The 13,962-nt window shown below is 43.5% G+C and overlaps 1 protein-coding gene and 1 long non-coding RNA gene across 7 annotated transcripts in view; both read left to right on the top strand.

Annotated features, from left to right (window-relative positions):
• LDLRAD4 (low density lipoprotein receptor class A domain containing 4) overlaps positions 1 to 13,962 on the top strand; it is a 288,568-nt gene that overhangs the window by 256,464 nt on the left and 18,142 nt on the right. For 4 of the 6 annotated variants that reach the window (XM_079982993.1, XM_079982991.1, XM_079982992.1 and 1 more), the window contains one exon: positions 6,325 to 6,479. In XM_079982993.1, the coding sequence (XP_079839119.1) occupies positions 6,325 to 6,479 (155 nt within the window). The other 2 variants (XM_079982996.1, XM_079982994.1) reach the window with 2 other exon arrangements.
• On the top strand, positions 11,677 to 12,593 carry LOC307219657. The gene is made up of 2 exons (XR_013840491.1): positions 11,677 to 12,046; positions 12,317 to 12,593. It is a non-coding gene; the product is annotated as an uncharacterized lncRNA (long non-coding RNA).

The raw sequence follows: 13,962 nt of genomic DNA, 5'->3' as shown, positions 1-13,962 counted from the left end.
CCAGAATTTACAAACCGAGCGCCATGTGTTAAAACACCCACATCCCTGCAAACACCTCCTTTTCTAGAGGAGAATCAGCTGGAACATTTTTACCGCGGTGTAGACCCATTAAGCCTAATCCCGTTGATAACACACAGGCACGCTCCCCCCTTCCCTCGCCGCCCCACTAAGTATTTCACTTGACAGAGCCTTGGAGGCAGATGCCTGCGTCAAGAGTTGGCAGTGCGCGTACCACACCGCGGGAAGATTAGCCTCCAGGCCCTGCTCAGCTCCATACCGGCGTTTCCTATAGATCAGGGTGGGGACTGAGGCGGGAGGGCGGCATACTGTAACCTTCATGTACTCAACGTACGGTGTTGCTGGCGGGCGGAGGGAAACCGAGACAAGGAGGCTCTTGTGACACGGGACGGCACTGGCAGCGCCGTGTGTGTGGGGGGGGGGGGGTGCCGCCGCCGCCGAGAGCAGAGCTCAGCTGGAGAGAGCACGTGCGCGCCGTTTCCAATAGTAGCCGGAGCCTGGGCTGGGCGGGGGAGGGAGCCCAGCGGAGCCTCCTGAGTCAAGCGGCGGCCGCGGCGGCGAGGGCCGCGTTTTGGGCACGGAGTGACGCACGTCGCGCTGGAGCAGAAATGCGGAAGAATGAGAAGCCTCCACAGTGTCCATGGGGCTTGGTTTAAAGAGCGCAGCAGCCGCGGCGGCGGAGCAGTTGGGTGCGGGAAGTTGGTAAGAGCGGCGTCTTCCTTGGCTTTCTCCCCACCCTTCGCCCTCATTCTCCCCTTCTTCCTCCTCAAGCTTTTCAATTAGGCCATGTTAATTTTTTTTCATGTGTAATATGGAGCTCCATATATATATGGAATTAGGACATCCGATCGGGATTAATAGATCGACGTTTTCTTTTTCTATGATTTTCCTTCCTTTTTAAACTTTTTTTAAAAAATAAAATAAACAGCTATAGAAATCTCCAAGCGCGCTGCGCCATGCGCCTTTACGCAGGGTCGCCCTCTTCCGTGTTTTTCCCTGCGGGTGCTCCGGTGCCCCAGCCGGTGGCGTGGAGCGAGGCCTGGAGGAGCCTCTCCAGGGGCTTCGCCTCGGGCCGGGTAGCATGAGAGGCCTCGGAGAAGAGTCCCCCGCTTCGCGGCGCTCGTGCGCTCTTCGGCGGGCCCTTGTCGGGCGGCGCGCGCCTCCGCTTGCGGTTTGAGCCGCCCCGACGGAGTTGTGTCTAGGAGCGCCGGCCGCTTTTGCCTGCCTGCCTGCCTGCCGAGGGAGAGACGCGGCCAGCCCAACCCCCCACCCACCCGCCTGGGCGACTGGGAGACTCGCGACGACGCTGCCTGGCTGCTGCAGGGAGCCCAAGGCGATGCCCGACGCGCTCCTTTCCCAGCGGAGGAGGACACGATTATGTCCACTGACCAGCTTAACAGTACAACACTGAAGGATGCTCAGTTGAAAGACCTGGTTTTGGAAGGAGGTATTCTAGACTCTTCCCCCCCCCCCCCAAGCTCTTAGTTTAATTTTGTCTCCAAGTTATTTTTCTTTCTCTTCCCCTTAAACCCTTAATCACCTTCCTGCCTACCCGCTTTCTGTTTTACTTTCTCTAGCATACTCTGTGTAATGGGTCTAGTATTTTTGCTGCTGTTACTATTTCTCTCTGGGAGATTTTATGACTATCCATACTCAAGCACCTAACATAGAAAGGCCCCCCCCCCCAAAAAAAACCCCAGTTAATTTGCAGCCAATCCAGTTCATGTCTAGCTCAGATAGACATTCCATTTAGTTCAAGTATGTATGTATGGATGATAGTCATGGTCAGGGCAATTGAAATGCTTTTGTTTTAAATACATGCTTGCAGGTGGAGATCATATCTGTATAGAACTAGGGTGGTGAGGTAGACTGAGGTGTACAAGACTGTGGCACAAGTCAGCATTAGATACTGAAGAGTGGGGGATATGCCTCTTATTTTGGTTTCCACTTTATAGTGATAGAAGTGTTTCACATGTGTGACTATTATATGTACAAAGGTTGGAGGCTTGTGCTTATAATTTTGCCTTTTCATGCTGGTTTTATATGACCCCAGAGACATCAAAATAAGTAGGATAAATACTACCAGGCATACTTTTATAATCCTATGTAAATAGCAATAAATGTGTCTTCACTAGTACTGTTGATCTATTCTCTTGCGGTAGCACTTGCCATTATATAAACTGAAGACTCTTAAGATGTTTTGCTTTCATTAAGAGTTAAAAATTCTTGGGGGGGGGTATTATAATTATGTATGCAAATGAGTGTGTTAGCCAAGATGAAGCCTTTGTATAAAAATTGTTTTCCTTCACCTTGTGGAAATAATCCCCAGTGCTGGGTTGTGGAATGCAGACACAACTGATCTGATGTGATATGGATGTGGGGAGAGAGCCCAGACTTTGAAGCTACACTGCTGTTAAAGTTGTGAAACTATGCTGCAATTAAAGATGTGTCTTTGGAAATCAACCCACATCCTGTTGATCAAAAGGGTCTGATTATGGCTCACTTGGGCTGCAAGGCTATACATGCTTACTTGGAAGCAAATCCCACTGAACACAGTAGGACGCACTTCTGAGTAGACTTGCATTTTTCTGTCCGTCTTGCTCTCCTTTTCTACACATGCACATATTTAACATACTTTTATTTATCTCATTTTTGCCTCTTAAAATGTTCTTGTTTATCAGATTTTGCTTGCATATTTTCAGACTTTTTGTTTTCAAAATAAACATTCATAGGAAAAGAGGAACTGGCCTTCTGTAAAAATGTTCAGGGCCCTTGATTAAATTTAGAAGTCTGTGCTTTTGGCAGATGCAGAAATAACGTCATTCCAGCCATCACCGCATTCTAGGAAAGCCTAAATCAACATTACTTATTTTGCACATTGCTCTTTCACAACTGCTGCTCAATTGACACAGTAATAAAATATCTTTGGGCCAATTAAGTGCTTGGGTTATTGGCCTCTCAAGTAATCGGCCTGCTGGGGTCCTGTGGTTGAGAAATAGTTAGGCTGCTGCTTTTGAAGCCTAAAACTTGTGCCCTCTTACTAGGTCGGGGAGGCATGGTGGAAGAGGACACAGGGCACAGAAATCGAGGATTTCGTTGTACCCTGTTGTCAATAACAGCTGCAGAAGTGACCTGAGTATAAACTAACATATTGACTGATGCATGTGAAGTTTGAGGTAGCAGCAGTGGGAAACTCACTGGTTGAATTAAAAATATTTGTACTTTGCCTTATTGATAGCCATAATGAGGGAGCAACTAGGGAAGCAGAAAAGGAAATTTTCTGTTTTCTTCAGTTGCATAGTGAGGTCCTTTTAATCCTCCCTTAGACTGTGAATAATTCTCACGGCATGCAGAAAAATGGCAAGATTTTGTGCACAGTCTTGGAATGCATGTCCTTGTATGGCAGGTGTCGTTAGATTCTACCACTAATCCACTTTCTACATTCTCTATTCTTGTGGAGGTGAGACATCTTGATTATTTCAAAATCTTGATTGTTAATCTTAAAACCCTCTCACAATGATTAGAAAAGGGATAGTTTGGAGGGAGAAAAAAACAACAATTATATTTTCCACCTTCTGCCTAGCCAAAGCTTTAAGAATAGGAATTGTGATGTACTCTTATTCATCTTTTTGTGCACTTGTGCGCTTTAGAAATGGCTGAATTATCATCTTGCCTTTTCTTTGAATTTCCACCATGCTAAAGATACCCAAGTGTCAACCATTATGCTTGTGGATGACATAATCTCATATGCGTGAGAGATTTTGGATCATTAAAATGTTAGTTAATACATACTTTTAAAATACATTTCTGGCTTTGTTTTGCCATTGCTGTGCCAGTACAGTGGTACCTCTACTTATGGACGCGATCCGTTCCGGGGTGCCGTTCGAACCCCGAAATGTCAGTAAGTAGAGTGCTGCTTCTCTGTGTGTGTGTGTGTGTGTGTGTGTGTGACACACAACAGAGTGCTTCTGCGTGTGCACAAAGCGCGCATAATACTCCGCATGCGCGAAGCACACAGAACAGTTTTATGCGTGTGCGCACAGCGAAACCCGGAAGGATACATTTCCGGGTTTGCCGCGTTCGCAACCCGAAAATCCGCAACATGAACCTAACACAACAGGAGGTATGACTGTATAGCCAATGAAAATAACCAAAGGCATGCTTTAGCTGAAATATGACTTAATCTTTTATATGTATGGGCTGTTCAAGATGTGAATTGTAAATATTATTAATTTCATTAATATCCCACCATTCCTGCAAGGAGCTCAAGTGGTGTATATGGTTCCCCCCACCTCATTTTATCTGCACAACAACCCTGTGAGGTAGGTTAGGCTGAGAAACTGTGATTGGCCCAAGGGCACCAGTGAACTTCATGGCTGAGGAGTCTCCCAGGTCTTAGTCCAGCACTGTAGTTTGCCATGCATATTTGAAGTTTGATTTGTATTTGCTGTAAACAGGAAACTGAATGGAAGGAAAACCTTTTCATTCTTGCACGTACAAACAAGTACATTATTCTGTCATTGATGTGTTTTTCCTGTTAATTTGAATGGCTAAAGGTGTGAACCTTCAAGATTAATGATGTGACAAGTTTGTCCCAAAGTGCCATAATTTTAATTGATGCATTAATTGAATCTGAGGCGTGTAAAGCAATTATCATGTCTTCCAAAAGGAAAACATTTGTAATACCCTGGGGCGTTTTCTTTAATCTTTAAGACATTTTATGGGCATTGCGACTTTGTAAAACTACAGTGACTTTCTAGGTTAATCTCTCATCACCATGGTTTCACTGCACACACACACACACACACACACACACACACACACACAATCAATCAATCAATCCTGTATGAGCCAAGGAAAGTCAGTCCTTGTTCCTTTTTTCTTTAATGAAAGCTTTACATATTCAGGGTGTTCTTCTTCTTCAAAGGAATCCTTCTGGTTATTTAAGCTTCCCCTTACATTTTTCATTTATTGAACTCTTACTGTGGTGGTGTTGATGGTGGTAATATTAATGGGAGACTAGATATAGATAAACGATTACTTATTTCAGTATTCTGGTAAGTGGGCAGTGGCACAGCAGTCCTTATAATTCTGGAGCGTCCTGTGCTTGTAACTTCTGGATTCTTAAAGGACCTTTAAGTTATTATGTTGCTCATCATTAAGGTTGGAGAAATCAGTGTGTTATGTACAGATGGGGACCATTTTGTGCTCATCCAATTGACGCATGACCGCTGATGCTTGGGGCTTTTTGGTCCAAAACGAAGGTGTAACAGGATTGAACAGGCTTTTGCTTGCTCTGCCGACGTGCATGAGGGCCAGGAATGGAACCCCTGCACAAAATGGTCACCATCTGTATGTAGGAATGGAAAACCATTTCTCTACAAAGGGTTTTTGGCCAGGACTAGCTGATTTAGGCTAGAACCAAAAGTGGGTGGACTTTTATCATTATTTCTCTGCAAGCTTAATGAAAATAGACTCTGGACACATGTCAAACTTCCAGCCGGAAAGGAATCCCTACTGTGAATGCCTTCTTGTACCTGTCTTTGGTCTATATGTGAACCTTCTATAGAAAGCTTTATGTAGCAGGATGGCAGGACAGCACAGCAGTGCTTCATTTATCAATTTTGTGCAGGTTTCTTCCTATCCCTCTGGATGACGAGTTACTTGAATTGATTGCAATAATAGGAAGGATGTTGTTACTTAAACACTTCTTTTTCTTGAAGGATGTTTTCACCCAGGATATTAGCTTACCTTGCAGTCGGTTCACTGTGTACTTCCCAATATGACATACTGAAAGTGCAAGATTTGTATTTCTAGATGATGCAAGAAGTTTTTTAAAAAGCATCTCAACTTGATTTGTTGCTGCATTTTTTTATGTAGAGCTCTCCTTCATCAATTAACTTGGAGGCTTAAAAATGATGTTTAAGGTGGCGGCGGGGATGATTTATATTGAATTTTTTTGCTGTGCTGTGTCACTGATGAAAATCAGAAGAGAATCTTTTTTTTTAGACATTGAGGGAAGAGGGAATCCTCAGATAGGGAAAAGGCATAATTATTTAGCCTTTCCAGTTTGCAGATTTTGTTATTCTGAAATGTGTTTTCCAGAGAGGAAAAACAAAGCTATTTCAATCTTGAAATAGTGTGTTGGGATCAGTTTTTTTGCTGTAGTAAAAACTTTATTGAGCAATATACATGCATCAACAAATAGATTATTTTGGGTATCAGCTTGCAGTTTCACCTTCCTCTTTTTTTAACACTCCTTATCTATCCTAGAGTGACACTTTTTCTCTCTTTCTTTTCCCACAGCTGAACTAGAGTTTGTTCAGATCATCATCATAATCGTGGTTATAACTGTTATGATAGTGGTGATCATCTGCTTGTTGAACCATTATAAAGTGTCAACACGGTCATTCATCAGTCGGCAGAGCCAAAGCAGGAGGCAAGAAGAATCTTTACAACCGGTGAGTTGAAACTTCCATGCTACCCATATTGGTTTAATATATGTTTTGTGGCAGACCTTTTATTTATTTGCCATATTAATATGCTGCTCAATAATGACATTCTCTGGGCAGCCTCCAGTATTGCTAAACTATTGGAAACCAAGCAATCCCATCTAGGAAGAACATTCACATACAGGATCCCAGCAACAAAAGTCTTTCTCCCTTGTAGCCACCAGTCACACCTCACTTGGCAGGGCCACCTGGAGTTTACAGGCAAACAACTGGTCACCAGGAAAAAGACAAAAAAAGGAAATTGTGTTCAGATATTTCTTAACCGCCTTGCATGAGAACATTCCAGGGCAATATACAGAAGTGTGAGAACCATTTACACAACAAATACATATAACATATGTGAAGAAACATTGATAGTAGAAGAAAAGAATAGCATTTATGACCATCTAACATTCCTGGGCAAATAGGAATGTAATAGTCTTAATCTGGCATTAAAAATGTTGGCATCAGACATGTCTCCTTTGAGAAAGCATTTCACAGTTGGGGCACCACCACAAAAAGTGTCCTCTGCTTTGTTACTACATAACATATCTCTGTTAAAAAAGGTTACTTGGAGAAGGACCTCAACAGAAGATCTTAAGACACGGGCAAGCTAGAATGGGAACAGGTACTTCCTCAGATATCTGGATCCCAAAGTATAAGAACCAGCACCTTAAATTGTGCTCTTGAGAATATGCTAGTCTTTGTAATACAGTCATACCTCTTCATACATTTGCTTCAGGTTAAATCTTTTCAGGTTGCGTCCCGCGGCGACCCAGAAGTACCGGAAAGGGTTACTTCCGGGTTTCGCTGCATGCGCAGATGCTCAAAATGACGTCACGTGCATGCGCAGAAGCGATGAATCGCGGCCTGCGCACGCACAGACGTGGGTTGCATTCTGCTCATGTTGGAAACGGGGCTCCGGAACAGATCCCGTTCCCAACCAGAGGTACCACTGTACTTTCAGAAGATATGAGTGCTGTGGTTGTAACCGTAAGAATTCTGATGGCCAAATTCTACACTAACCGAAACTTCCAGGTGGTTGACTGGTGTGGTCCCACATATAACACATATTAATCCAACCAAGAGTTACTAGAGCATGAATCGCCCTGGCATGGCCGACCTATCCAGGCCACCAAATCATTGGAAGCTGGTAAAAGGGCCTCTGTATTCTATCTCTAATAAATTCTGTGCTTGCTGATTTACTACAGAAAAGTTAGCAGAATTTTAAAATCCTTCTGCATTTTAAAGGCTGTGCTTGGCTTTGTTTCATTCAAGAAGTGTGAAGGCCCTTGCTTTTGTATCACATTTTTGTAGCTCATCCATCTCCACTGCCATCGAGGGTCATTCATTGGGCTTTTCCTTATATCCTCACAAGGTGGATTAGGGTGAGAAAGAATTTACGGCCACTTAGGGAGCTCCATGACTAACTGGGGATTTGGATCTGGGTCTTTCTGATCCAGCACTACCCATGACTCTTCAAATGGTGGAGGCCATTCACAGAGGAAGGTATGACTGGTGCTCCCCCATTGTTAATATTGCCAAGTACTTTTTTTGTTTTGTTTTTAATCTTAGTCATGTTTAGCAATCCTGGGGCACTTAGCCATAATTTTACTGAACTAAGGCTATTTTTTAAAGGATGCTCAGGTTTTTGGAGGTCTGTCTTTCTGCATGCCAAACTGGCAGTCTAGCCTCATGGCAAATGAGTTGTATGACCTGTTCTCTACATATAAGGGAACTTCTGCCAGCTGAATGAACTAAGTTGTTGACTCAAGTCTGGCCAGCATGAATTGGGCTTCAGAACAGCAATGCAAATTCCATGGCCACTACACTATGTATGTTTGGGGGGGGGGGGAGAGAAACCTGCAGTTTCTTCTCGGGTGGTTGTTTTCTACCCCTGGCATTACTGCTATGCAAAAAAACACATGCAACTGTAATAAATGCAACTTTTCTTAATCAACAAGATCATATAAGGGCTAAAGAACTGACTAGAATACACCTACAGGAAAAGAAAGTATGAATGGGTGTGTAATGTTACGTACCCGTAATCATGCCTAGAAGTCCTGGTTAGACTGGGCTATCCAGATGTGCACTTATTGGCATGATAGTGCACATGTATGTTCCACACCCTTAATGTGTTTCCAGGAAGCGCCAGTGTGTTTGTAGCAAATGTATTGCTGCATGGAGTGCGCAGCTGTTCTCTGTAGTAGACATTTGGGTTGTACTAATCAGGTTGGGTTGAAGTAATCAGGTGTGATCTGGGCTCTCAGTCTGGCATTTCTTTCACTGGTTGTATTCAGAATCTAAAAGGAAGTTTTAACTGTGGCCATCCTTAGTGACTGAGAGGTATCAAGTATCCAACGAATTAGATATTATCTGCCTCTCTGCTTAGATCTTGAACAACCACCGTGAACCGGAAGCCTCCAGTGACTAGGCCTTTATGTTGTCTGATTAAGATGACGGAATTGGAAAAAGCAGTTACAGAGATGTATTGTAAAATCGTGTTTAAAAACAACAGCAAAAAACAAACAAACAACTCTTTAAAATTCTATTAAATTGTCAATCTTTTTATTTTATTTAAAGAATTTTGAAGGCCTTATTTCTTTTTAATTGGTGATAATGACTGGGTAGTTGATTGTGGGGAAAGTAATTATGTGTGTGCATATCCTGATTCTGGATTTAGAATGTTTGCTGACTAATAATGCCTGAAAGCCGCTGCAGCTTCCTTAACAGAAGAAGCCTCAGAATCTTGGGTGAGGGGGAGCAAGATTTAAAAATATGACATATATGAAAGAAAACAGTCATTTTTTTCTTGGCAGAGTTTAGTGAATTTAGCAAAAGTCTTTCTGGCTAGCTCTAGTGTAGTTGTACGGTTAGGGCTAGGCAGTCTTTTCTTTCCCTCCTCCCCTTACCTCCAAATTCTGAATATTCCCTTTCTGATTCCACATTTAATATTCCTTAGAAAAATGCAAGATTCGTTCCTTTTTTCTCTTGCTACTTTGAACTGCTCCACCAGTTCTGCCTCTAATAACTGCAGCTCTTTGTACAATTCCAAGATGCCCCACTGTCTAGGGGTGGTGGAGAGAAACATGCTGCTTGAGCAGTTTTGAACAGAATCACTATATGAACATGGAAACCATGCCTCCTATGAAGTCAGACTATTCATCCATCTAGCTTAGCATTGTCTACTTTGGCTGGCAGCAGCTCTCTGGTGGAGGTTTTCCCCAAGCTCTGATATCTGGGATCTTCTGCATGCTCTATACAGTGAACTAATGCCTACTGCTAAAAGAGAATAGGTGAAATGGTATAACTGGGTCAGTACCTTTTCTTGCTTATACAGTGGTGCCTCGCAAGACGAACGCCTCGCAAGACGAACGCCTCGCAAAACGAAAAACTCGCAAGACGAAAGAGTTTTCCGTTTTTGAGTCGTTCCGCAAGACGAATCGTTTGAGTCGTTTCGCAAGAAGAAAGCCCATAGGGAAATCTCCAGGGACCTCTTTTAAAGGCTTCGCTGCCGCCCGCCAGCATTTTAAAAGCCCCCGGGACAGCGGAGACTTTTAAAAGCCGCCTAGCATTTTAAAAGCCCCCGGGACAGCGGAGGTCTTCTGAAGGCAGGCGGTGGGCGAAAGTCTTTGCTCCCCCCGCCTGCCTTCAAAAGCCGTCCGGGATAGCGGAGAAACGTGCTGCGCTTCTCCGCTATCCTGGGAAGGCAGGCGGGGGGGGGGAGCAAAGACTTTTGCCCCCCGCCGGCCTTCAGAAGAGGACCAGGAAGGCCGGCGGTGGGTGAAAGTCTTTGCTCCCGACGGCCAGCATTTTAAAAGCGGTCCAAGATAGCGCGCTTCCCTGCTATCCCGGACCGCTTTTAAAATGCTGGCGGTGGGGAGCAAAGACTTTCGCCCACCGCCGGCCTTCAGAAGACCTCCGCTGTCCCGGGGGCTTTTAAAATGCTGGCGGTCGGCAGCAAAGCCCTCCTGTCCCCGGAGCTTGCGGGGCGGGAGGTGGGGAGAAGGGCTTTTCTTCCCACCGCCAGCCTTCAGAACAGCCTTCTGAAGGCTGGCGGTGGGAAGAAAAGCCCTTGCCCCCCCCCCCCAGCCTTCAGAAGAGGTCGGGGGACAGACTGTCTCCGGACCTGGTCTGAAGGTGGTTTCCATAGGAACCCATTGATTGATTTTCAATGCATTCCTATGGGAAACCGTGCTTCGCAAGACGAAAAACTCGCAAGACGTAAAAACTTGCGGAACGAATTAATTTCGTCTTGCGAGGCACCACTGTATATTTATCTCCTTGGCAAAAAACTAACCCAAAGAGAAAATCATTTTGTTTGAATTCTGTCCTTTGTAGCTTCAGGTGCTGTTTCTAGCCTTGCTCCCTGACGACTGATGTTTTTTTTAGGAAGGAAGTCTTTGCACATTCAGCCATATGTGCAAAGACTTCCTGCTTGCAGAGGTTTCTGTTGTTGTGGCCATTAGAACCCTCTCTGCTGATCTTAGTACCTGAGAGGTAGTTCCCATGCCCTCTCAAGCTCAATGGGGGGGCTCTGTGGTGGCCCCAAAGTTGTAGAATTCCCTCCTTGTGGAGATTTGCCTGGCACCTTCATTTATACAGCTTTCAGTGAATGTTGAAGACTCACCTCTTTACTTTGGCTTTTGACACTTGAGATGTATATTTTTGAGGGCCCAGCTTTTTCTGTGATTATGTTGTTTTGTACTGTTTTAATATTGTGTTTTAACTGTAACCTGCCCTGAGTGAAGTGGGGAAGGGATGATGATGATGATGATGATGATGATGATGATGAAATAATGTGTTTAGAGAAACTTGCCAGGGTTTAGTTCAATGATGCCAGGATTGAAGTTCAGGTAAAACATCTGTGACAGCTTTGTAATCAATGATCTACTTTACAGTGGTAATAAATAATGGGATTGCTCAACAGGCAAGAAGAAACATGCATCTTTTGTTCCACGCTGCATACTCTTGCTGTAAGCCATTGTATAGTGACGTATATTGTGTCATTTAAGAGAACTAGCAGGTGTCTTGCTGTTTGTGTATTGCCAAAATACATTCTTTCCATAATATTCTTTCCCCCAAAACGGTTTCATAAAAATGTTTCCTAGGTTTTTACAGAACTAGAGCTTCACAATAATTGTGCAGTAACATTTCCCTTTGGGAGCAGGACAGGAAGGGTGTTTTCTGAAGCTCCAGTGACATAGGTGGGCCTCTAAAACCAAAGGGAGTTGGAAAAGTATTATTCTTTGTTACTGCTGCTACAACTTCAGCCACAAGCCTAGTTGCTTGTGGTAAGTCAGCATCTCTTCCTAACAGGGAAAGCTTTTGCAAACTGGAAGACCCTGTGCATGGCCTAGTATCTTTTCAAGGATTTGTTTCTGAAGCTGAATTGTATCTAATCAACCAATCAAATTGGTCAGTTGCATACATACAGTAATCAATAAAACGGAAATAAAAAATCTAAATGCGCCTGCTTAAAGTTGCTGGGCACAACATGCATGGGGGGGGGGGAGAGTTCTGTCAGGATTTAAGGTGTGCTATGATACAGTGGTGCCCCGCAAGACGTATGCCTCTCTAGACGAAAGAGTTTTCCGTCTTTTGAGGCGCTTCGCAAGACGAATTTCCCTATGGGCTTGCTTCGCAAGACGAAACGTCTTGCGAGTTCATGCGAGCCCCCCCCCCTTTTCTAAGCCGCTAAACCACTAATAGCGCTAATCCGCTAAGCCACTAATAGCCGTGCTTCGCAAGATGAAAAAACCGCAAGACGAAGAGACTCGCAGAACGAATTAATTTTGTCTTGCGAGGCACCACTGTACAGGCTAAGTGTTTCTTTATGGGCGTAGCCCAGTCTGGAAAGCCTGGTTTGTCATGGTAACCCTGGGCAATTTCATAGACGTTTCTGATCATCTTTCTTACTTACTTTATGCTGTACAGCAAATATTTGTCCTGTGTCTGCTCAGTAAAAAGAAGTGAGGAAGATTTGAGTATGCAAAAAGTTGTAAAACTTAGTGGTCCTAACTTAGTTGTTTTTCTGCTTATTTTGAACTGTCAGGAGATTTCCCCACTGGTTGGCACCCCCCCCCCCAAAAAAAAAGTGTGTTTCTTGCATTAGTTACTATTTTATTTGTTGGTTTGCTTTTTTAAAAGGCTATTTTCTCTCTCTCTGAATTTGTCCTGTGTGGCTTTTAATGGAATCCTGCACGTACTTGCCTGTCTGTTTCTAGTGTAGGATGCACTGTGGCATTGCTTATGCTGTGCTCTGAAGAGGAAGTGTTTGGTGTCATTAAGAAATATATTGGTCTGCCTTGTTCTCTTTTCTTTGTCCCAAAGAACAGCTAGGCTATAACCAGGTAAAAAGTGCAGACCTTGTGTGCAGGGACCACGTTCAGCATTGTCCCGAGATCAGACATATCTGGCCTCTTGCTGCCACCTAGAGAAAAAATGGAAAAATGACACAGAAACCCCATTACTTGCGAATGCAGTGGGAAAGTTATTGTTAGACACATCCTTTTGCTTATTGTATTTCTAATGTAATTATAGCAATGCACCATTATCACACTTTTTATTCAGTCAGAGGAACACGTGTGTTGCGTTATCTTTTGAGAGACGTGACAACTTTTGCATCTTGGTCTTCATGGCTTCTGCTTGCTTTGCCTGATCTTGAGCCCAGGGGTGTGGGTGGGTGTGTGGCTGAATATCTACTTTGACCTTACTTCTGACACCAAAGGCATGATATGCGTAGAATATAAAGCTATGTAAATATCTCCCTTTTGAGCAAGGTGATAGACTAATTTCACACTTGCCACTTTTGAGCTTCTTTCCTGCTATTGGTATATGTGTGTGCATTACAGAAATGAGGTTTTAAATGTGCTTTGTCCCTGTCCCCCCCACATGGAATCTTTTTTTTGAAATAGAGTTAAAAGTTAATAATTGGAGACCAGGATCCAAGTGTGTAAAAATCACCTCTGATATATATATATATATATTTTTAAATAATTTTTATTAACTGGCCAATCACATCAAATTAAATCACATCATTTAAATTCCGAATTACAAAGCCAAATTTTTAAATTTTGTTGGGGGAACCCATACTTCAAGATCCAAAGGGGAATTCAGATCATCTTCTTATTACTGTGTTAATGTCCAAATCAGTCCCAATCAGTCCAAACAAAGTTCATAATTCTATCCAGTCTTATCTTGGTGTTGCCACATCATATCTTGTTCGTATAATTTCTCTTTTTCCTTTACGATCTCTTCTGTTAGTCTCCTTAAGCCGATAGCAAGTGTAATAATCCTGTGTGGATTTCCCGTTCCTCCACTAAGTCCAGATGGTTTCCATATATCTCCTTCGTAGATAACATCACTTTATCCATCGTAAATTTGGGCATTTGTCGCTCCTAAGTCCCACCGAGGAGTTGATTCACGATATGTAAACAACTCTATTTCTCTC

This window comes from Podarcis cretensis (genome assembly GCF_951804945.1).
Source record: "Podarcis cretensis genome assembly, chromosome: 7".
Classification (NCBI taxonomy): domain Eukaryota; kingdom Metazoa; phylum Chordata; class Lepidosauria; order Squamata; family Lacertidae; genus Podarcis; species Podarcis cretensis.
This window is presented reverse-complemented; position numbering and strand designations above follow the sequence as displayed.